This window comes from Oxyura jamaicensis, chromosome 2 (genome assembly GCF_011077185.1).
Source record: "Oxyura jamaicensis isolate SHBP4307 breed ruddy duck chromosome 2, BPBGC_Ojam_1.0, whole genome shotgun sequence".
Taxonomy (NCBI): Eukaryota; Metazoa; Chordata; class Aves; order Anseriformes; family Anatidae; genus Oxyura; species Oxyura jamaicensis.
Genome location: NC_048894.1, coordinates 61,925,905 through 61,951,063, shown reverse-complemented (window position 1 = coordinate 61,951,063; position 25,159 = coordinate 61,925,905). Strand labels below are relative to the sequence as shown.

The 25,159-nt window shown below is 36.4% G+C and overlaps 2 protein-coding genes across 5 annotated transcripts in view; one reads left to right on the top strand and one right to left on the bottom strand.

The window, feature by feature from the left end:
* BBS9 (Bardet-Biedl syndrome 9) overlaps positions 1-25,159 on the bottom strand; it is a 335,690-nt gene that overhangs the window by 2,719 nt on the left and 307,812 nt on the right. For 2 of the 3 annotated variants that reach the window (XR_004748060.1, XM_035316945.1), the window contains one exon: positions 10,389-12,757. The exons of the other annotated variant lie outside the window; for it this stretch is intronic. Coding sequence is in view for 1 of the 2 variants with exons in the window: in XM_035316945.1 (XP_035172836.1) it covers positions 12,717-12,757 (41 nt within the window). In the remaining variant the exon portion in view is untranslated. Of the gene's footprint in view, positions 1-10,388; positions 12,758-25,159 lie in introns of those variants that run through there. 3 annotated transcript variants of the gene reach the window in all.
* LOC118161514 (WASH complex subunit 3-like) overlaps positions 1-25,159 on the top strand; it is a 47,400-nt gene that overhangs the window by 5,832 nt on the left and 16,409 nt on the right. The window contains exons 2-3 of one of the 2 annotated variants that reach the window (XR_004748061.1): positions 11,438-11,494; positions 18,680-18,771. Coding sequence is in view for 1 of the 2 variants with exons in the window: in XM_035316971.1 (XP_035172862.1) it covers positions 11,438-11,494; positions 18,680-18,745 (123 nt within the window). In the remaining variant the exon portion in view is untranslated. Of the gene's footprint in view, positions 1-11,437; positions 11,495-18,679; positions 20,497-25,159 lie in introns of those variants that run through there. The other variant, XM_035316971.1, reaches the window with a different exon arrangement.

The window sequence follows — 25,159 nt, the reverse complement described above, 5'->3', positions numbered from 1 at the left end:
TGCTAATATCTTGCTGCTACACGAGTGAAGTGCTCTCTTGGGTTGTTCTCAGAATGTACTTTTTCTTTTTGTGCATCTGGCTTTGGATGCACAGGGCATTATCTTTTACTGTCCCTGCAACTAGTCCAACATACCTTATTCCATCTGGAAGCAAAACAAAAGAGCATTACAAAGAACTCTTCATCATAGTTATTTTCCAGATACAATGCTTAAGCAATTTAAGAATTAATTTTTCTTTTATTTTAAGAAAATTAGCTGTGCAACATCACAGCTGCTGTAAGTAAGAAATCCTCCCTATTTTTTCTTCTTGGCTTCTGATTTAAGTAAGTACACTCATTTACCAAAATACCTGATCTGTCCTACTGATTGTACCACACTTATAGAGCAATGAACTGACAATCTCAAGCTGCCTTTTTCATCAGTATATGTGAACAAATCAGGGTAATACTGCACCAGTCTGTTGCAAATTCTGCTAGTTATGGAGTTTCACAATAAGTAATAGAGCCATTATTAAAGAAGCAATGTTACAAAATTTCACAGTTATGCTGAACTGCTCACTAATCTTGTTGGATAATTCAACCCTGGATATTCTGCATGTGCTCGAGCCCAAAAGTAGACTCTTGTCTACTGTCTAGGAATATAAGAGTACACAATAAATAAATAAATAAATAAATAAAATAAAAATGTAGAAATGAACAAACACACTAGCAGCAACAAGAAGAAATTTATTAATAACCCATCTAATTTTACTACTGGTTCACATGGGTCAGATTACTGTTGGAGATTAGTCTTCACCAAAAAGAAAACAGACAGCCACTTGAGCCAGAGAAAAATGTACTTCCAGGAGGGAGTGCAATTCATCTGCTTGCCTCTCAGCTGTCTGTGGCTCTGTCAGGAGGAGAGGAGAGGATCATTAAGTGTGCCGGATGTGGGCTTTCAGTGTCATTACGCAGATCTGCAGGGGTTTTCAGCCAAAGCCTCCACTTCTCTGACAGTGGCATATCACTAAATAGGTTGTTGAGAAGCACAAGGTGAACAGAGAGAGGGAAAAGTATTTACTTTGGTAAAGTATTAGTCACATGTCTCGTATATATTAGCAGATTAAACAAGAGTCTGAATTAGCAGATTAAACAAGTCATCTGAATTACTTGTGACCAAATAAAACATTTAATCAACAGCTTAAAGGCTTCATGGAATTTAAAATATATATTTACATGGTGTACACCATTAATTTCAGCTATCTTTAAATGCAGACTGAAGTCTCAAGGTAAAGGCTGGCAGGTATGCTGACACAAAATTATTTCTGTTTTAGAGGCTTGTTGGTGATGAACTGTTTTCAGAACAGAACTTGTGGCTTTGGGGGCTTGTTTTGCTTTCATTTTTGACTAAACTAGTTTGAAGAACACAGAACTAACTCTTTTCAAGTTACTTAAAACTCTAACTGGTTTTCATATTTTTACATTTCAATTAATTTGAAGTCAGTCTATATGGCTGTAGCCTAGTTTGTATCAGTATGGAAGCTAGATAATAAATAAGATAGCTATTACTAAACAGAAAGGATATTACCATGCTGGAAATACTTTGGAAACTGCTCACCGTCCTAGCAGATCATGTAATTTAGAGCCTTCCCCAGAAAACGTTCACACAGACCAGATGAGTTCAATAAGAATAATCACGCAGTGGGAAGAAAGGCACTTCTGTAAGCATTTGTGGAAGCAGGTTCCTTAAGCAAACCAGGATAATTCCATACAAGAGACGAGTGGCCATAGCATCGGGGTGGCCACATGTTCAGCTTCACTGAATGCTGGGTGACCCAAGGAACAGGCTCTGCTCCAAGGGGGATGCATCCCCTGTGGCTGGGAGGTGGGCTTCAGGTCCCTGACCCTCTGGGAGCAATGCAGCACTGAGTTCTGTGCACGGAGACCTCCGTACCTCCAGGCCCAGGGGATGTGACTGCAGTCACAGGGTAAGCCAAGGGCAGCCAGCCCAGTTGCGACCCATTTAGTTAGCTCTCACGATCAAATTGGCACTGGACCTACACCAATCCACCAACTCGGCTAAGCAGCCGTCAGTGTCTCAGGTCTCCTAGGCTGTGACAGGAGGCAGTGGCATCATGAAAACTAGAAAGATAGAAACCCAAAAGTAAAGCCAGAATCCTTCAGATAAAAGGTGAGGGGCTGCCCTGGAGATGAGACCCCAGCTACATGCTTTTGCTGCCTTCCAGTATGATTTGGATGGGGGGGACACACATGGTGTGGAGCATCTGCAGGATGGAGACCCAAACCTTTACGTAACAAATCATCCAGGATGGTGTTTCTTCACTTTCATGATTACTTTCTTAGATAGACTTGTTCTGAGGCACCTGTTTATCTTACTAAACTTTCGTATTCCAAAAGAAAAACATCAAATAATAAATCACAGAACTGAGGGCTTCACCAACTCACAATGAAGCTGCTTTCAGCTCTGTTGTGCCAGAAGTAACAAAAGTAACTGTACTTAAAGATCATTCCTGTACATCTCTATTTAAAAAAAAAAAAAAAAAAAAAAAAAGGAAATCTTCCCCTCTTCCCTAACGATGATTGACTTTTGAGCATTCCACAAAATGACAATACAAGCCATCTGTTACAGAAAGTAACATTCAGTGACTAGTTAGTGCTAGCAACAGTCCCGTGCTTTGCTTTTGGATCCATTCCAGATGGATAAATAGACAGTGAAATTCCCAAAATGCAGGAATTTTGCTGCTATGAAACATTCAGAGAAAAACAATCAACTCTCAGCTTTGTAATGATAGGATTTCAAAAAAAATGGCCATTTATTTTAAAATAGTCTCTGTGGTTTGTAAAGCTGTTCGTACAGAATGCACAGAGGATAAAATGCACATATTTTTGCAGGCTTTCAGCTGCTGGCCCAAATACAGAAAAGGATTAAGAAAAGACAGATTTAATTTACATGATGCAAACTAGAAGAAGCAAGCAAGAAAAGATGGTTCTGAAAGCTATATTTTATTTTCTCCTAAAAGAGGTGTAGTGCAAAGTATTTTTTTCACAGCTAACAGAATCCAGTCGGATTGCAAAGGTATGAGCATGGGAGCAGCCAAACAATAGCTCTATTCACCCGCAACCAAATTCTCAAAATCTGGAGTCTCACTTTCTGGATTCCCAGACTGAGCCTCAGGCCTTGAGCTTAATTGGGGTAACTAAAAAACAAAGAGGGCAATCAAAATTATCACTTGGCTTTGATAATGGGGGCCTTTGCAAGGGAGGGATAGGGACGGAGCCAAACTTAACAGAGACGATGTGCGGCACAAAGCCATCCCCGTGGGCACACGGTGAGGATGAAAAGAGACACGGCAGCCTGTAGGGAGAGGTGATCCTCTGCAACTAAAAACTCACACCGTTTTATGAGTGTGTTCAAAGCACTGCCTGGTGCTACAGTTTACAAAGGGTGGAAAATTACATAAAGAGGGGCCAGATGATACCTCTGACGTGAGCCAGGCAGAGGCACAGAGCCGGGGGAACCCGTGGAGAGTCTTGAGGGATTCTGGCACGGCCAGACTGCAGAATGCGGCCACTGCTGGAGCTGCTTGCTGCAACAGCTTTACCCTTGCTTCTGCTTGGCCCTGTTCAGGAGCACAGAGGAGCCTGTGCATGTGAGGGGAGAGGGGAAAGGGCCAGCACTTTGCTCCAAGACTGCCTGGGCACACTAGCCCCAGGTTTGCTGTACCCTCACCGAGAACCAAACCTGTGACCTGCCCACCGCAGCAGCCCCATGACTAACAGACTAGCCCAGGTAACTATGAAGTAGAAATCAGAAATTAAAAAGGGAAAGGGTGCTCTTTTCACTTATACCCTCTGGCTATCTTTTTCTTAACAGAAATGTCCTCTGGCTGCTCTGGTAAGTTCACTGTTTTGGAAACTGCTCTGCCACACCCCTTGGGAGGTGAATCAGTAAGAGTTACACAACTTCACTGCTTACAGGTGGTCTGATCTTTTCACCTTCGCCTGTGGTAGCACATGTCTGGCTTTGAAGAAGGTGTAGCTACTGAAAGGGTAAATGTGATATGGAGAAGGAATAACAGGTCTTCAACTTTTGAATACTTAAAAATTTACAGTGCTGAGGACAATGACGGAGAGACATAGAAGAAGGAGTTTCAATCAGAAGTCAACATGGCAGTAATTTGGTAACAATCTCCTATACAAAAAGTCTCAGTGTGTGCAGTCTTTCATAAACATTATCACAAAGCTGTACTACAGCAACCTAAATAAACATCTAGACAAATGCCAGAATTCACTTCCTCTCTTAGCCACAGAGAGATGGACGTGCCCATTGGTTTGAGACCTAAAGCCTAGCTCAACTAGATGTTTGGGGTCCAGATTTGTATGCCGGATATCTGCAATGACAGAGAGGTTAAAGAGCATTTGTAGGAATTGTTTTTCTGGTTAGTGTGAAAATCCTGAACCAGTAGGACCAGACTACATTTTGTGCCTACTAGATACTGTGTGATCAGGTACCAAAACTGATACGCTGCAGGTAAGAAACTCACCAGGCTTAGCAATCAGGTCCTCTCTCAACATGCTGTAAAATTGGAAGCCAAAAGTCAGTGGCCAGGTTTGGAAAAGTTCATCTAATGAGAAGCAAGAAAGGTTAAAATGTACCAACTCTGTTACTCATTGGGATTTATTTGCTCAGTTCTAATTTTAGTTTTGGTTAGCCCAATAAAAGGTATCACATCACTGTCTGGGTAGCTGTCTTACAAAAAACAATGCAGCTACCAACTTTACTCCATTGGATGACATACTTGGGCAGTAGCCCTTAAAAAAAAAAAAAAAAAAAAAAAAAAAAAAAAGCTTTAACTTCTTTAGAGCATATTTGGTTTTCCATTCGTTATTTTTCTGATGCTGAAAGCAATGGTATTCATCCCAGAGAAGAACAGCTACATTGTATTTCAAAGGTTTAACCAAAACACTCATTTTGCTCCAAGTTGTCCATCTTTCTTTAAAGATTTTAAAACGTGTACAATGTGTCTTCTTGGAGAAATCATCAATTTATGGTCAGTGGGATTGGGTATAAAAAGAAGGGAAAAAGAAACAAGAAGAGAAAGAAACAAATTACACAATTGTAAAAGTGACTGCTATCTACAAAAATGTGGATGACGAGAAGGACTCCTCTCCCCATGAGATGAGCTAATGAATGCTGAATGTGGAATGATCTGGTTTAAAAATAAATAAATACAAAGACAGAAATAGAAAAATAAAATCAGTTCTTAATATACTGTGTACCATCCACAACTTTCTTCCACCTTTTTTTGCTAACCTTACCTGTAGTAATTTCATGGATGATCACACTTGACCTTCTCCAATCCTGCAGTAAGAAATTAGAATCCACCTCTGCTAGGACTTTTTGTCTTATGACTCTTGATTTACAGTGGTGTGGGACTAAATAGGTGCAACCAATACAGCAGTGATAAATCTGAAAGACCAGTCCTTTTTTTCCATGTTCTTCTTTGGTTGTTTGGCACACAAACACCTTCATTTTCAGTCTTCTCTTACTGATATCAAGCTGGTTGGTATCACAGCATCCATTTCCTGCTGCTTGACCACCAAGTGCCTGAATGTACTAATCCTTGGGGGATAGTCTTACCTCTATGAGCCAATATTCCTCTTCACTTAGGGAGGATACATTTCTCTGTGGCAGCTGGCATTGAAGCTTTAGGACATGATCCTGCTGGGTATGCAGGAGCTAGGTTCACTCTGCAGCTCCTTGGTGGTTCTTCTGTCCTCCCAGGCTTTCCAATCACTGCCATAAGGGGCAAATCCTTACAGTGGGAATACAGTTGCCTGGAGCAATGGACAAAACATTCCCAACACAAGTAATGGACCTCAGGTACCTCTCTGGCTGCAGCTGGTCTTGGGACTTAAACCCTGAAGTCCACAAAGCAACTGTCAAGTTTTGTGATGAAAGATACATGTCATGCCACTATGAGATATCTAGCTAATGCTATATGTTGCCAAGACAAACTCGTTTTGTTTCTACTGGATCAGATGAAATCACACCATGTTAACCAAGTTGTATTCTAACCAGTTCCTAATTACAATCATTGCTCACACAGAAGGAAGACACTACGGTCAGGCAGCTGGAAAAGGCAGTTTGTTTTATATATATAAATATGTAACATAAATATATTACAACTTGACTGTTCAATATTTATGGATCCCAACTGCCTCCACTTCATTATGCCATCAGGGGAAGAAAAAGTACAATTATCCCTTTTATGTCTCCTGTAATTGAATCCAACCATGATTATAATATACTGTGGGCACTTGAAGTAACTATTAATTATTGAATGCTTGCTTCATAATGAATTGAAATATCATCTGTGAAAGACCAACTTCTTCATATATTCTCAGACACTTCAGAAATTCTGCAGAATTTCTCTATCATTTAAAATGAATAAAGTAATAAAATCAACATAGTAAAAAAACTTATTCCCCCAAACACATTGTAGGCTTTGGGATACAGTCTTACGAGATTTAGCAAAGTAAGGACAGATACAATCTGTCCTTGGATCAAAAACCTTGGTGTTGTTTCCTGAAGTTTTTAAGAATGGCACCTATGCTACATTCATTAACAATGATAAAATGTCTCAGCATAATAAGAGGAGACCAGAGGTGCCAATTTTTGAATAGTACATGAAATTGAGGAAATAGTAACAATAGCATCAGTTTAGAAAAAAAAAAAAAAAAAAAAAAAAAAAAGGCAACTTTTTAACAGATAGAGGGCCAAGATTTTTGTTGATTAGATGCCAAATTAACTAAGTGCATTCTTCCTAACAGAACATGTCCTGGAAATACTTCCCTCCCATACTCTCTTGGCCAGGGAGCAGAAGGGGAGCATGTTGCTCATTGCTTAATATCCTAACCTATTTAACAGTGCTGCTTGTGTTGTCGAAAAGCTGCTATACGTCATCCTGAGAGTGACTTCATCTCAGAAGTGGTTGAAGTAACCTGCATAAAGTGCTTTGAGATTCTATTCAGTTTGAAAGGGCCTATTTAACACGTAGCATCACTGTCTACAGAGAAGCAATCACTTCTGGGGTGGAATGCAAAAGTTGTTTAATAAATACTGACTAGCTAGGCCTCACAGATAACTGTATTTGGGGAATGATACCTTTCTGAGCAATCCTCATAATTTATTACATAATCTAGCTAAAAGTAAATTGTGCTTATACGTCACCTTATAGTGTCATGTGGCCTCCAGAGGAGTATGGATGTTCTCCCATCCAAATCTATGGCAAAATACTTAGTAAAAATAAATGAGGGTAGATCTAATCAGTTTACAGTAACGACTCAGGATGACTGACCTTCCTTCAAGATTACTGATCAGGCAACAGCTTACATAATCAGAACAGAGCTTTTATCTTGTTTCTGCAGCTGAATGTGCTGTCAGTCTGCACCCAGCTGGAGCTGTGGTGGAGGGTGAGCTGTGATCTGCAATGATCATTCCTACTTACAAAGCACTCCAAGTCTCTATTCTGCTCATAAAGATGAATCAAAATACCTTATCAAACATTGTTATCATTTTCCTCTGAAGTCTTAACTGGTTTTGCCAAATATAATTTCCAAAATGAAATATTTTTTATGATGAGTGTAGCACTGAAGTGGTAAAGTAGCAAACAAGTGAATAATTCAATGTGCTCATGCTAATCAAGTGGAAAACATTCCCACTAGAGTTAACATCAATTACATCTTCTAGCCTGAGGGTGTGGATCTATTCCAGGGCTCCTGGTTAGTTTTTTTTTTTTTTTCTGTTAAAAACATAATTTTGCTCAATCTTTTCAGTTTAAGAATGAGGATGAATACTGAAATCTTCAGTAGAGCAGGTTCATCTGCAAACATGCATGACCCATATACACATAGTAAACCTAAGAATGTGACAGTTTATGTGAAGGAAGTATCAACCTACAATGAGTACCTAAGAATATATAACATTTTACTTCCTTTCCTGCTTTTGACAACATGAAACTCTTGGAAAATACTGCAGTAATTTAAAATAACAAATATATTTATTTAAAACTTCTTGCATGTTGCATTTTCTTTGTACACCTTGCTACAGTAGATACGATGCTATGGCAACCAGGACATGTTGTCAGAAATATACAAGGTCAAAACAATTAACTGTCTTAGGCTTTTATGCCCAAATTAATGAAATCATTTTCTATACATTTAATGCTAATAAAACTACTAAGTGTCTCTGCTGTCATCTGCTGGTCTCCTGTATATTCCCCCAAAACTAGCAGCTTCTGTGCAGAAAACAGCTAGCCATCTTGCAAAGGAGGAGGACAGAAATAATCATTCCTGATACTATTGACCACTCTAAGAATTTACAATACAGGAGATGAACAAGTAGAGAAGAGTTTCAGATTCTAAACCAAGCAATGTTTTCTAATCTTTATATGAATATAATTCTTGTATTGAATTTGGTCCATTGAGGTACCAGAATAAATTCTCATAGAAACAATGCATAGCACTTAGAAACATAGAAACAAAAGTAGCACTTCTAATTTGGGTCACTTTTGCTAATTTTAAGCCCAGCCCTGAAGAACACCACATGCCTTGACTTACTGCTTGTTTCATCAGGACATGAGGGCATTACCTCACCTCAAACGGATTATGGCTCACATACAAATGAGAAGCTATGCGAACTTAAACATTCAAGTAACTAAACTTAAACATCCTTTGAGTTGTGGAGGAAGAACCAAGTCAGCTGCAAAGAGCACATGAAGATACATAAATACTGGAGGAATCCTATGCTACAAGGCAGTGCATGAACAAAGCAGCATGATGTCAAAGGGTGACTAGAAAGCTATGGAAAACTAGGGGTTAATTTCAAGGAAGCAATACAGAAGCTTGCTTTCAGGAGTATGTCATATATTTTGCAGCATTGTCGGAACAGTATTTTGAAAAGAGTATTTATAAACAGGATATTCTGATAAGAAAAAAATGCTTATTCAATATAACGTATAACTTGTAATATTTATGCTGAAAGCACTTGATATAAAAATAAAATCTCTGCTCAGCAATTTTTGTTTTATGGCAGTAAATTACTCTTTATAAGCAACAGAAGAATATTGAAATTTATCTCTAAAACTCTGTGCATAGTAAATGCTGAAGAAGAGAAAAGAAGACATTATAAAGCAAAATTCAACCCCTGGAAAGTAAAGAAATGCTGTTTTTCTGTTGCATAGTTTAATAATAGTCGGACAGAAGAATCAATCTGGAGCTGGAAAGAAAAGCCCTGGTTTGAACTCAGCATTGTGTTCAAAGCCCAAAAGATCATCAGAGACCAAATCTCCAGATTTTTGTCATCAGAGTAGTAATTGTTTTAATCTGTTTTTCTAAATTGCTACAGCACAAAAACCAAAATGAATGAAAAGCCCTTGGACGATAACAATCAGAAAATAATACAATAATACAAAAATATTTACCTGTTTAACAGAAATAAAATGCATATATTTTATGTTATGACTTAGTTTAGAAAATGCATTTCAAAATTCTACAGCACAAATAAAATAAAAAAGTTGCCGTGAACCTCAGTATGGTCTTTAAAATGTTACAAAATTCACTTTAGATATAAGTATCCAAAATTGATTTTAATAAAATGATAGTTTAAAATTTACTATTTATCTGTGAGCCAACTAAAAATATAAATTCTCCTCAAATAGCTATTTATTCTAGCAGACTGCATATTTAAGCTCAGAAAGATACAGTTCTTATATGAGTAATCTTTTTGCAAAATAAATCACTAAGTTTCTAGATATGACATTTATATTAACGACTCCACCTCACTTGAAAACATTGTAGTCTTATAATTAACACAACATCTGATCAGGCATACTCTAAAATCCTGTTCAGAATCATTTGACTACTCAGCAATGTCTTTCTTGGCCTCAGAAACACTGACAATGAGAACCCAACATTTTGTCCTCCTCACCTAGCAATGTTTCCTGACACTTTTCAGTTGGTCAACTCTCTAACTCCAAAACTTCCTATAACTGGCCTGATTTTTTTTCCAGCCCAAAAGAACTTTCTTCAAAATTCAAACTACATTTGAGATCTGCTAAGAATTACTTTACAATATTTTCTCTTAGCCTGCTGTGTAAATGACTACATTTCAACGACTTCCTTCCTCTGAATTAGCTGGACTATTTGGCATTTGGGGAAACCAAGTAACTTCTACACAAAGCAACTGTATTTCTCTCTTAAATCTTGATGATACTATCAAATACCACAGTTCAGTACAATATACAAAGAGGTCACATTACTATTATAGAAAGTTCTAGTTTTTTTGTTTTGTTTTGTTTTGTTTTCTTTATTACCATGTTTTTCCCATGTTTTATTACCATGTTTTTCCTTTTCTGTAGAAGGAGTCTCATGAGACTTCATTTTACAAAGCATGGAGCAGAAAAGACAAATAAGAGTGCTTCTGAGCCTCATATTAAAATGATAAAAAATAAATATAAGCATATGAAATAATTGACCTGAGTGCCTATTTGTTTACTGTAAGCTCCAAATGAAGCCAGGCAGCTCTGAGCATTGGGATCATATTCAATAATAATAATTATGACAGAGTAATATATTTCACAAAAGTCTCACAGTTGTGTGTTCTCCAGTTAATACTATACGCATATAGCTTAGGATCCTTTGGTCCAGGATTCTACAACATAATGGCACTTCTATGGCATGGGGAAAAAAAAAAAAAAAAAAAAAGTAGACAGCAGTGGATTTTTCTAGATTACCTAGTAGCCACTGACAAGAGAACAAAAGAAGATTTGAGATCTATAGTTAAAGTTTAAGCCTAATAGCTACAGTAATTGATTAGTTCTCCATGGATTTTCCTTGGTCATTGAGGTGTGTACAGAAACTACAGGAGATTATTTTATTGTGTAATTTTTGCAACACAGCAGGATACATTTACAATGGTTTGGATACTGCCCTCCTGACAAAAACCATGGGGGAGGGATCAGAGTGAAGAAAACTCAGCCAGCAGAATTCCTCCATAACAAGCAGGGGGTAGGAATTTTCCTTCATGGGAAAGAGGCAAGATTTTGTGCACCACACCTTACAGATATATGAGCTCTCCTGGGGGACAGAGTCATTTTTATCGGCAGCCCCTGCTCACTTGAGTCCTAGAGGTATCAGAAGCCATACCCAGTTCCCTGGCCACTTGGCTCCATTTAATGTTGAAAAGGGCTCCATGAAACATGATTATATCGAGTTTACTCAGCCAGAGCAGGATCAAAGGGCTAAGCCGCAGATGCACAACTGGTGCAAACTGGTTTAGTTTTTGGGGTGGATACAAAGAGTTTGAAAGCAAACATGGAGTTGATGAAAGTTGTTGGCTTAAGAGATCCTGAAAAATGTCTCCTTTTTATCCACAGATCAAGTCTGGCACAGACCACAGAAACTGTCAACAACCCTGCCAAAAGAGCACAAATGTGAGTTGGAGGGACCTTTACTATGGCTAGAACAGGAGTTGGTGAAACCAAGCTGAAAGTGGGATGTGCAGATAGTTCATCCAATTGCATCTCTGAGAAATTATGCTGGGGTGCACTATATTTTCTGTATTTGCAATCAAAAAAAATTTTTAAAATTTGCTTCTGATTTTTTATGAACCACCAACAACCAAGAGAGATCTTGTTCAGCTGTCTTTGCTCTTGACCCATGTATCAGTTATCTTCAGTTTCAAATATCTTTTGCTGATACTACACTCAGATCACTCTTAAGAACTCAGATATAATCTTGACACTTCCAAACCCTAGGTCATGGTTTGACAAGGTGTTTCGATTGTCTCAGTTGTTGTCTCATTGCAGGCACCTTGGGTAGACTTCACTTTCAGACTGTAAATATTCAGCACTTTTTAAAAACTGAACTATCTAAGCCCCCTCCAGCTGAATTCATAAAAATTAAGGCACTCAAAAATTACTTTTGAAAATCTTACCCATAACTAGAACAGGCTGACTGACAGGAAAAACAGAAATTACAGGTAACCATAAAAAGATCCATCTGTTGCTGTGCTTAGGGTACTTACAGTGTAAACTTTATTCAAGTTCATAGTGACATAGTTAATGGCAAAAGGGTTTACCCTTTATGTCCAGTAACCATATTTTACTCTGTATCTCTTGAGAGCAGGAGTCTATATAAGCAATGAGAGACGGGGCGCGGGGTGGGGAGGGTGGGTAGTTGATGGATTACCAGTTTTTCTTCTTGTGGTGAATTCAGCTGTCTGGAATTGTGAATGTTAGTATGGGAGGAAAGGAGATAGTTATCTTTTGTCAAAGCTGTGATATAACAAATGTATAGTTCAGAATATCTTAAAAAACAGATAAAATATATCCTGAAACAAAGGTTGCTTTTAACTATCTGTAAACAGTCTTTGATCAACCAACAGAATCCTTAGAAGGGCTGATGTACCACAAAACATAACACAACATCCCTATCACAATTGGGTAAGTGCATAAGCTTTGGTCACAGATTGGATGCTAGCAGTTGGCAGGAAGACCCAACCAAAATGATTAGAATGGAACTTTTTCATATAAGTTAGCACAGTCCTCTTCTTCTGGAGGCTGCAATCAGGACAGAATAAAAAGGATTGGTACTGCTGCCTTATAAATACATTTGATAACAGATAGAAATTCCTCCTTAGGTCGTCTTCATGTTTCATGGCTTTTCTGCTTCCTCTGCTGCATCCTCAGACAAACCTATAAAGGAGAAAAAGATGCTTAAAAATTCAGTGTACTTAGCAACTGCATGCACTATAATGTTCATTTTACTTGTTTGTTTACTTGCTTTGGTTATAGCTGGAGGAAACAGTTTATTACATGCAACACAATAAAAATGCATAACTTGCAAATTCAAGCACTCACAAGTGTAGGAAATATACAAATTAAGACAATAACGACAATTTCATATCAGCTCCTTTATGTATATGACAGATGATGCAATCTTTAAGTTTTAAATTCTGGACTACTCTTAAATGTGAAGAAAAATGGTAGAGAATAATTGGACATATGATCTGACACACAGTTCTCTACTTGATTTTACCTTCACCTTTTTCCAGGTAGAACTGGCAATACAAATTGCAAAACAATAGAAAATTAGGCTCCATAAACTAATTAATAAGGATTTATTTTATTTTATTTTATTTTATTTTATTTTATTTTATTTTATTTTATATTTTAATATAAGACAAACACTTTGGGCAAGGAGAAAATAGCAACACCCCTGTACAGAAGGTAACTTCTGCTTTAAACCAGGAACATATGCTTTTCCCGTCTTCAAATATCTGTGCAAAGGTTAATCCATCTTTGATTGGATATTAATCTTTGCAATAATGAACCTGACAAAATCAAAAATGTAGGGAGAAACTCGTAAAAAGTTGCTTGAAATATTTATGGAGAAAAAGAGCAGTGGGTAATCACAGAAATTTGTATATGCATATACTTGCATAGGTTAATTAAAAGTGATTATTTAACCCAGTGGTTTCTTACATGTCTGCTATTGGTTTATGCTGAAGATGATTTAACTTAAATCCTTTTCAAATGAATATAAAGCAATCCAAAATAAATTGGCAGTATAACCAAATGATATATGAATAATAATACAAGTAACACACAACTTTTATGTGGTATTTTTTCTAATGAGACATCTCTGAAGAAGGCTGAAATCTCTACACACCCAGTGAAGTGAAATCACCCATCAGGTCAGCAGGAGAATTAAATTTGAATGTCCGGGTCTTCTAAACCCAGGCTAGTTCATTGACTGAAGGCCCAGTTGCCTTCATAATTATGTTCACACAGAATTTAGCACCAAAAATTTACATCATTAAAAAAAAAAAAGAGGGGGAGAAGGGGGGAAGGGGAAGTGTTCATTTAGATCCATGCAATTTCACATGAATAAAAACATCTATGTTACTTTTTTTTATTTTTCAGTTTTTTTTTTTTTTTTTTTTTTTTTTTTTTTGCATCATCATTGTCCTCTGGTGCTTGTGGATTTCAGTATGTGCGTGAATGGTTTTCATAACTGCTGGTAATAAGTTAAACAAATTTTACCTCAAGCCTTGAAATTGAAATAAAGCAAGGCTAACAGAGAGGCTAACAGAGAGCAGATCAAGGATAAAATTGCCAAGATACAAAAGACTAAAGCAATAAAATTTCAGTAACAGCTGGAAGCCCAAGGCCCCCAAAGGACAATTAAAAGTACCATGTTAAGAGCTGACATGGGTTTACAAAGGTCAGCCCTGAAATGGCAGTTCCTTTGTTCAAGAATCTTACTGCATAGCACATGCTGGGATGCCAAAGGGACCAGCAGCAGGTCCCATCTTGTTTCATTAATGATCTAGAGAAAGGAGGTAGGTAGCATGATAATGAAATGTGTGGATTATAAGAAACCCAGATGAGCTACAAATGCTGGAGAGAAGAAATAATTATTGCTCCAGGACCTAAGAGATTAACAATGCTGATAGAAGATACATAAGATACTATTTGAAATACATCATGAGAATAATCTTAAACAGATGGTTGCTGAGGAAAGCCCCACAGAAGTAGCACAGTGGAAAGAGCTGCAGAAGACAGGCGTTTGCCGTGAAATAAGCCACGTAGCTCAACACAGTGTAGAACCACAGAAGCTACTGCAGAGCCCACAGTGAATACTGCTCCTTACTATACAGCTTTATTGAAATCACATCTGCAGCTGTTTACAGCTCTCTGTACTCCCTAAAAAAGATATTGGAGAATGCCTTACTTTCCCACCACAATCAGGGTTTGCAAGAGTTTGGAAACCGCTTTCTGCACACACTTCCTAAAAGCTGGACAGATGCACAAATAAGATACAGAAAAGGGCAATATGCTTACATCAGCAGTTTGTCCCTGAAGAGGATAGCCAGAGATTTACCAGACAGATCAAGAGGCACTAACCTGTGCATTAGCATTGCCCACTAAGTTGCACACTTCAAGACGCGCAACACTGCTACTGCACAGTGCCCTCAAAATCAATGCAACTACATTTGAGGACTTGCTAGAGGACATCTGAGAATCTTAACAGCAGGAAATTAAGGAAGGAAAGGTTTAGAAAAAATATTGTGGGGGGGGGGGGGGCGGGGGGACATGGACCTTTTCCTTTAGTAGGCTGAAACCGTAATATATTAAAAAATAAAATTTAGTTATAAAATTGTAAAGCAAAAATAGTTATTGGAGATGTAAAATAGTGCCCGAGATACTCTTTTAAAAACTGTTACTTCCATGAGATGGAATTCTTAAAAATAATTCCTGTGTCTATTTCTGTAAATTGCTATACCAAAATGGTCAATGTGAATGGTTGTTTGTAAGCTCATGAAACACAGTGGATCAACTAAACCTAACGGGTTAGCTGTAATTATGGGTTGGTAGAAATGAAACTTATAGCAGGATTTACCTCAATTTCACACAGCTTTGCCTGACAGCAGTATACAAAACTTCAGGTAACCTGGTAATACTTCTGCGTGGATCAAAGAACTACCACATGAGCAAACTGTGGAAGAGGTGAGCTGACATGACATATAGACTGCAGCTAATTTTATTGTGTAACTCTAAAATGGGAGGCAATATGAAAACATAGCTTGAAATAATGAGCCTCCCCACCTCTACCCTGTATTTTTCAACATGCCATATTTATTAGTCAGCTAGGAGAACAACATAAATTTTGGATTGATCTAACAGGCATATGTTAAATTATAGCAGGTCAGATGTCTAAGAGAGGTTCATTATCAGTATATTCTGACAAGCTTAGGCAGATCCTAAGAAATACTTGGTATAAAATTAAGAATTCTGTAGATTAAGGCCCCTGTACCTCATTTCAAAAGGGAAAAACAAACAAACAAACAAACAAACAACAACAAAAAAATTTTCTTATGCCCCCATATTTCCCATTGGGAAATTCTCCATGTTTCATTTTATAGACCATGCAAAAATTCTATCAGAATAATACTGGTATGAACACAAACACACATTGACAAATGTGTATTAAAGGGATAATATCTCTATAAACATCGTTACAAAGTGGGAAACTGTGCTTTTAGAAATAACCATGATAAACTAACCCTTGTGCAGTAGGAAGCCCCAAGAGTTTTTGGAGAAAAGTTTTCAAAATTAAGTTAAAGTATGTGATTGAATTAATTTCCTGATTAGCAACATAAAATTACACATATCTGAAATTAAAAATACATTACACTTTCATCCACTTAAATCCCTTGTTGTTTTCATTATTATTATTATTATTATTATTTTGTATTTTTCAATCAGAGAACATTAGCACCCTTATGAAAGCAACTTCTATAAACAGCGCCATGGAATATTTCAGTCATGTAAATTCATCTTTTGAAAAGCATGATTAATGCACACATATTGCTGAGTCACAGAAAGTTCATTTGTAGAACAAAATGTATTTCTGAGCCCTGAAAACTGAGAGAAAGATCTTAGAAAAACAGTTACAGTGACAGAAACACCAAAGAGACAGCTAAAGAAAAAGCAAAACAAAACACTTTACTGGAGTTATTATTCATGCATCTAGAGGGGAAAAAGAACGTTTAGAGAGAAGGATGATATCTGAGCATGATGTCAGAAGGGAGGAGAAAGGATTGTTTTCTGTAGTCATAAATTGTTCATACTAAATGGTGTAAGGTTTAAAGATGTTCAGGTTAAATCGTTAGGCAATGGAAGAAACTACCTAGGGAGGTGGCTGAGTCAAGGATATGAGAGGTTTGTCAAGACAGGGTAGAAGAAATCCTAGAGGGGATTAGTGAAGAGGAAGATACAAAGGCTTTCAACTAGATGACCTAAGGGATCTTCTCCAGTCATATCATTTATGCTGCTATGACTCATCCTAAGGAGAACATTTTGGACTCTCATGAATTATTGGCTGAATTTCTTGGATACTATTGCACATTAGTTTACTATGAAGCATGCGTAAAACTAAGTCAAAGTTGGCTTTGAAGTGTTTAATCTACAATATTCAACACTTCCCAGTCTCTCTTTCATACTGTGACTCAGAGAAAGGGCTGTTATAAAAGAGAACTAAAAGTTATTTTGAGTTCAGATTAAGCTAGAGAAGGGAGGCACCACTTTCTTCAGCTCTTCCCACCTAAAAGAAAAGAGGAAAAAAACACCCCGTCTTATGGCCTGATGGTTAAAATTGCAATTTCTAGATCAGACTTAAAACAATCTTAGAACAAACACAGATTTAAAGAAAGTTCTTCATAAAATTTTGGATGCAAACTAAATGTTCCAAATGATCAGAGTTAATAGCTCTTTTTGCTGTTTTGTTAACAAAAGAAGACTGATTTTTCCCCGCACCTTTAAGTCATATTTCTGGAAATCATGATAATTTTCTTTTTAAGAACTCCATCTTTTCAATGTTAATAATTTTGATTATCATTATAAACTTCTTGAGGAAGTATGTACGGCTTCCTTTTTCTTAGCATGTAATCTTTATTCCACGGACACTATCCAAAGGGTTTTTCAAAAGGTTTAAGAAAGTAAAAATATCTTGCTTATCCCAGTTTAGCTTGGAGTGCAAAAGGGATTAGTGTGAAATCATTGACTCTAATGTGGTGGTGAAGATTGATCATCATGATGGACAAGCTACAAACTTTCCTACAGTGGGCTTTAACAGGAGAAACTGGATTTGATCAGTATTCAGTACCACTTTCTGTGGAATAATAAACTGAGAGTGAGCTTCACCATGCCCTCCCAAGCCACCAGTGAGTCACTGATCACAGCATACATAATTTAAAAATGATCAGACTTTTGTATCTGAAGGGGGAGTGATGGTAGACAAATGAGTGGGAAGGATGAACTGACTCATTCATTAAAGAATTGTGCAAATAAAAGAAACTTGCTTTTCATTTAGGAAGTGTGACTGTGAGCAAAGAGTTAATTCAGTGAACTCCTCTTTGTCCTAAGGGGCTATATACATCAGAGAATGTATAATGTGAAACAACAGTTTCCATCACTCATTTTTAAATATGTGCTCTACTAACTGCAATACAAGTCCAAGCTACATGAAGCTAGCAACAGCTCAGTTTCTAAACTGATGAAAAATAGCAGGGCAGCCGTTACCCTGGGTTTATCAGGGGTCTATTCACACAAAATTTTATAAGCCTTGCTAAAAGTTTTCCTTTGTCATTCTGACTTAATACTAACATGTAATAGCAGTGTAACACAGGGGAGAAAACAAGGAGGTAACAAGTAAGAACAACAGAAATATTTGACAACTCTCCACAGAATTATTTATTTATTTATTTTTAATTTTAAATGCTTTACAAAGTTCTCGTGCATTCATGCCACTTGGCAGTAGTCATCAATGGAGGATCTATACTATAGATAGGGCATATGGCAACTCAGGTTGAATGTGAAAAGGGACATGTTAGGAAAAGTGACAAAGTTCCTTCACAGGTAATATCTTTATATTCCTTTGTTTTGCAAAGCATAGCAAATAAATATTCCTCTCAATGATTTTATTCTGATAATGAACAAACTGTGGTGTGCTTGTATTGTATAATACTGTTGTCTTTAATTTTCATTACATCTAATTTTGTACATACACACATACCCATAACAAACCCCTAATGCAGAATTTTTTTATTGAAGACCACACCACCTAAAAAAGAATTAGAGCTGCCAACAACGGATCCAAGGAATGAACAAGTAGACTGAATTACTGCTCATCTGTTTTGGGAAAGGTAAGGAAGTATGCACAAGTTCACAGATCTTAGGACTATTTAAGTACTCAACCTGTAAATGGTAAGAGATCAGACTCCTACACTTACAACTTTGCAAAGTTACTATACTTTTTCATTTTTTTTTTTTTTTTTTTTCCCCACATCCTTCTGCTTTATATTTGGAGAAAGCCCAAGACAAATTTGTTTTATCTAATGCAAAATTACAAAACTTGAACATCAGGGAAAACAACCAGAGATATGACCAAAAATTCCCAAGGAGCAAAGTTGCTTCTTCTAATGATCATGGTGATTTTATTTATTTATACATAATATAATATATATATATATATATATAACTGGGAATAACTACATTCTAGAAGAAATGAAGAATTGTCAAAAAAAATAAAATTGAATCTAGCTTACATTCTTAGATATCAATATGGAGAGAAAAACAAAAGGAATGAGATCATGATTAGTTTGAAGAAATGCAGAGGAACAAAAAAAAATTAAAAAAATCATCCAAAGATGATTACAAAGGAAACTGAATATGCTTGCAGGAAGACAAACTGCATAAAAAGCAGTTACCTATCATGAAATAAAGAAACTAGTCATAATACCTGGCTTACCATGAACAGCTACCAAGTGCTAGACATTCTTCTAGGAAAACTTGCACATTTTTTATTTTTATTTTTTGAGAAACATTTGTTTTCATTTGGAGATGACCACAAGTAAGAGTTACAAATGACATTTACATTTCAGCTTGAACAGGTACTTCCTACCAGGAAGTGAATCCCTAAAACTGAGTTTGCTCCTCAGTGGCCAATTTCTTATTAGCTACTGTCCTTTTGTAGAACAGTAAATTAATTCAGCAAATTCTAAAGTAAATATGCACAATACAAATGTAAAACTTAATTATGGCCACATGAATGTCAATCGTTTAAGTTATTTTTCATCAAGCCTACATCTCATTCAGTGCAACTGAAAATCCTACTACGCATTTCAGAAATGTTGGCTCTTCAATAACTTACTGCTAGAAAAAAAAAAATATTTGAGCTATTGACATTCATATTAGATAGATACTACGCTACTGTATTAAAAAGAGAGTCTTGGCATAGATGCAATTCTTTGTTTTTTTTCCTGGGGAGAAGTATTGCCATAACAGTTGGTCTTCCACTTGCTTGCTTCATTGTGACATGCTTTTGACTTCCCAGACAGAAAGATTTGTCAGCTGACCATTAAGAAAACCTTTTTCTTCACAGACAAGTGTTCATCATGACAGATAGGCAAAACTCCAGGGGCAGGTTAGCTTTAGGGCAAGATTTTCCACCATTTTCATATGAATGGGAGGGAATCCTCCTCCTGGAGACAGCCATCCAGAGTCTGCCTGCAGGATGATCTAAGATCCTTCAAGGATATGATATATATATATATATATACACACATATATATGTTACATATATACACACATATATATGTTACACTTTCTACTCCTATAGGCTGACTGCTGTTAATATCTTCAAACATTCATCACCTACCTTTGTAACTTCAGCTAATACTGAGCAAACATTTCAGCTGAGATAATTTTCCTTTGAAAAATGCAGATGCAGGGCAAACAAACCATTTGTCAAATTCCTGCTGAGTTTGCAGATCAATGTGACTGTGAAAATAAAAATTCTTAAAGCTTTTTTGATACTTTCAAAATCTTTTGGATTATCATTTCACACTGAGGTATCATAAATAAACTTCCTCAAATTTATTTATTAAAAAACAACAACAACAACAAAACAACAGATCCCATATCTAGGCAGAATACTTCATTCCTGGAGAAAAAGAGAAACTTAAAAGAATCATTGGAGATTGTCATAAAATATTCATAATCTTTTTCAAAGTTAAAAAAAAAAAAAAGCACAGAGCTCTACCCTTGTTAGTGTACCTGTGTCTTAAATAAGTCAAACTAGTGCTTTTGCATGATATAATTGTCAGAATGAAGTTTTCAACAAATTTAACTACAATATATACATGCAAAGTATATTATGCAACATCAGCCTCAGCAAAACATGAAATAAGAAGTATTTTAGATTTAAAAGGATTTTTTTTTTTAAATGAATAAGACTGATATAGACATGTATTTAGGACCTATGCTGTGCTTCTTTTGCAAATATAACTTCAGTGGCCACAGAAGTTACATAGTCTCCCCTTTCTCCAGTAGAGACTTACTACATTTTCTTTATAGCCTCTAGAGAGTTAGCCCATGACCCCTGAGTACCAGAAAGATACAACAAAATAGAAGAAAAGCCAAAAGAACAGTGTAAATAATACTGTGATTTTGTGGAAAACATATAAGAGGGAGGAGAGAGAAAATAGCTAATAGCAAAGTGACATTAAAAATTGTTTAGTGCAATGAAGAGATATAAAAGAGGATCAAGAAGATGAATTCAAGGAAAGGAATATTCAGCCTGCTTTAATGCCATGTATACTCCCAAGGGAAATGGTGGAAGCCACATGGCTTATGACATTTGCAAATTAGACCAAGTACTGCAATGAAGACAATGATCTGGCAGTGTCGGACAGATGGTCAAGCTGATATAACAGGAGTTTTCCATTTCTAATTCCTATTATCATACAACAAATCTGAGGTGCTACAGATTCCTAAGTGTTTTGTAATACAGAAATATCAGATTTTGCTTACCATCAAGCATTCAGCAACTGAATACTCTTCATTATGTTGTTCTTTTTAACAATGGAACATTACAGTGCAAATGATAAAATCATATTCAAGATTTCCATGGATTCCTCTGGAAATAACATACAGCAGGATTTTACCATTTGATGTCATTTTTCCTTTGGAGTCTTGTGGGAAAAAGGGCTTGGTAGGGAGGCAGGCTTGAGGGAAAATATGTTTGGAAAAAAAAAAAAAAAAAAAGAAGAAGAAGAAGCAAGAAAAACAAGGGAAAAAGAATACTTTTGTGCAATACTTTCCAATCTTGAATTTCACACATTCCTTTTTAACTACACTATATGAGAAAAATGCTCTAAGAGTTTTTTTCCACATGCAATCTTTTGATAAGTCTCTGTGTTGGCTGAAAAGCAAAGGAAATATATATATATATATATATTTAAGTATATATTTAAGTAACAGATGATGTTTTGTTTAACTGGACACTTAATAAGCTTCTCTTTCTATTGTTCACCAAAAATCTGCATATGATCAGGAGGTAGAGGTGTCATGTAATAGTCGTTTGTAATTTTCTTCTGATAACTATTCTTAACTGTCTTAACAGCTACCATTATATCAAAGAACTGTGTTCTAATTCCCCTTCTTTCTACTACTTTTCCACTGATAACGGTGTTGTCTCATACAGATGGAAGTAGTTCCATCCCCTGTTATGTTCCTGGCTATTTCCAGGCATATCTTGGTAGTAGTAGCTAGAATGGCAATTTCAGCACTTGCAATGAAAATTGTAAAGCAACTCAGATTTGATGATCCAATTAAGGATTCCCTAAGGCTAAAATCTCTGCATTTCTGAGCAACGACTAGAAATTTCTGGGCCCTCCATCCTAACATCAAAATCAGCAGAGCCAGAGGGAGGGCAGCACTTTGTAGGCCTCAGCCTTTTAGCACTTCTAGAAAGACTGGTGGAAGCCAACATGCTTGCATCTAAGGCTTAGAATGATGAAAATAACAGTTTTAAATGTTGTATGGATTTTCTCATGGGCTCAGGAAGCAATAAAAACTAAGTATAGTCAGACTGTAGGAGAGCAATATATAGCTTTCATCATTTTCAGTGGCTTTAGGGAAAACAAGCTCAACTTTTATAGACAGGCAATTCAGTATTACAAATTTTAAGAAAACTGCTATGGGAATTCCACAATAAACTCAGTTTATATCTGAATTACTGTTTTCTGCAAAGACACTGCTCAAAATAAGAAAAGGGGCCTCATATAAATGACTTGGTTTGGTTATGGTGCAACACAACTGCCTGCTTTAGATCACAGGCTTCTTCTTGAACTGGACATTAGTGATGCAAGGAAGAGCAAACAATTTCATTCTGGTGGTTATGTAATGTTAAGATTTTTTACTCATTGATTAATAAGGTGGAGTGTCTGAACAAAGCTAAGAACTCAAAGACATGTATTTTAAGGTAAAAGGGGAAAGGAAAGATATAATGTGGTAAACAATTGCCAAAAAAAATACATTCAAACATAGTGAGGAGGAGATCTTTTGTCGTGCAATGTTTCAATTCATCAATCACATTGCAGTTCTCTCCAACTTTGGAAGAAATTTAGAATCATAGAATATCCTAAGTTGGAAGGGACCCACAAGGATCACCAAGTCCTATTCCAGTTTAAATAACAGAAGCTTAGAATGTTTAGAAATAAATTGCCAAATCCCAACATAGTCAAAGCATCATGCTGCAAATAGTCATTTAATAACAAATAATTGATTTAAGATCAGGTACTGCAAACAATTGCTGTGGTTATACACAAATAATTCCACTGAATTTAAGGAGTCCTATGGGAATTCTCAACCATGTAAATGCCTGCAGAAGTACAGTCTAATTTTCACACAAAGTTTTTAAGATGGTAGCCGATTTTCTATATTCTGATATGAGCAGCATAACGTTATCAATTGAGTATTATCAATTAATGACACAAAAATATCTCTCGAATTTACCAGATTCAGCAGTTGTATCTACATAACAGAGAAAGAGCTGCTTTTGGAGCTGCTTTACTTCTGTTTAGCTTCTCATCTACCTGAGACAGCCTAAAGATGGTTCAGTCAAGCTTGAAGTTATTCTACTTGGCAAAGGAAACTCACAGGTCTCTGTTTATTCAACACTCTTCTTCCATACTAATGCTGATAAGGCCCACAAACCTATGCATGAAGACAACAGCATCTAGGCCACTGTTCTCTGTTCTTATTTATGTAAGCAATAAAGTATGCCTCCCAAAGAAGGAGGAGATCCAGATTTTCAAAATCCACTTTGAAGTCAGAGGAAGTCTTCCTCAACATAAATCTGTTCCTACTTAACACCTGATAGGACAGAAGTTTAAGGCTTACTTGTTGGGAGAAGAGTGAACTACTAATGCATGATACATAATCATCTGCAATTCCAATTCCAAAAGGTTCCTCCAAACACTTAAGCATTTGATCAAATGAGATCAGCAGAGCTAAACAAACCAGGTATGTGTTCAAGTTGTTGGTATGATTTGGGTGTATGCCTAAGCACTTTCCTAACAAAGAATCCAAGTTCAGCTTTATTTTCCTAAGCCATCGATGAAACTTCACTGATACTGTAACACAATATTTCAACATATATTCTATCAGTGGTGATATCAATACCCTTATGTGTGAATTTCAATATTATTTCACAAATTTAAACTTGCTGGTATACTGACTTCGGAAAAATCTTTAAAATGTGACAGTGGGTTTGTGTATAATTCTTTCCTTTTTTTTCCTCTCCCTTCCTCCTAGATTTTGCAGATGATCTCTGAAACCCTAGTATAAAAGAGCTGCAGTGAAGCAGACAGAAGAAAAAAAAATTTAAAACTACATTTTTGTTCTGAACAAAATAGAAATGCTAATGAATAATGTTCATACAGTAACAAAAAAAATATATATGTTTTTTAAATCCTTTTCATTTCACTATGAATGTGTGACTTATAAGTAATGTAGTTATGGCTTTTTATTTTTGTTTTTTAAATCCAGAAACCTGGTTACATCACCCAAGGAAATACCTAAATCATATATTACATTTAACTCAATACAATTTTGCTTAAAGCTTTCTTTCTTAGGAAATGGATGCTTTTCTGTTTCCAAAATGATCTCAGATTAATCCCTACTTCTACACATGGCATTTCTGACCTCTCACTGTGGGAGAGCTTCACAAGGTCACACAGAGTTCCAAAACCTCCATTGGAGACTCTCAAGGTGATAGCTTGTGGGAAAAATAAAATAAAATAAAATAAAATAAAATAAAATAAAATAAATAAGTAGAGAAGTAGAGAGAAATGTTATTGAGACAGATTCTGTTGCAGCAAAACTTTAAATACAGTAGATAAAGATTTATCAAAATGTAGATGGAGGTAGTCCCACATTGCTTGCTGCTAGGATCTTGCAACATGCTGTATGCTATTGCTTCTCTCCCAATGTGTTTGCAGTTGCTGGTCTTATTTCTGTAATCAGGGATTTTGTTGGAAGAAAGGCAATATATATCAGATGTAAGATGTTTTGAGAGGAGCTGTGAGTTAAGTTATAGATTACTTTTGCCTTTTAACCCTTACTCGGAATGCTTTGTAACTGTTTTGCAATTTGTCATCCATGAAGTCACAGTCTGCACCCATGAAACTACATCAAACAGGAAAATAAACATAACCCTTCCAGCATCTTCAGCTAGAGGTGCAAAGA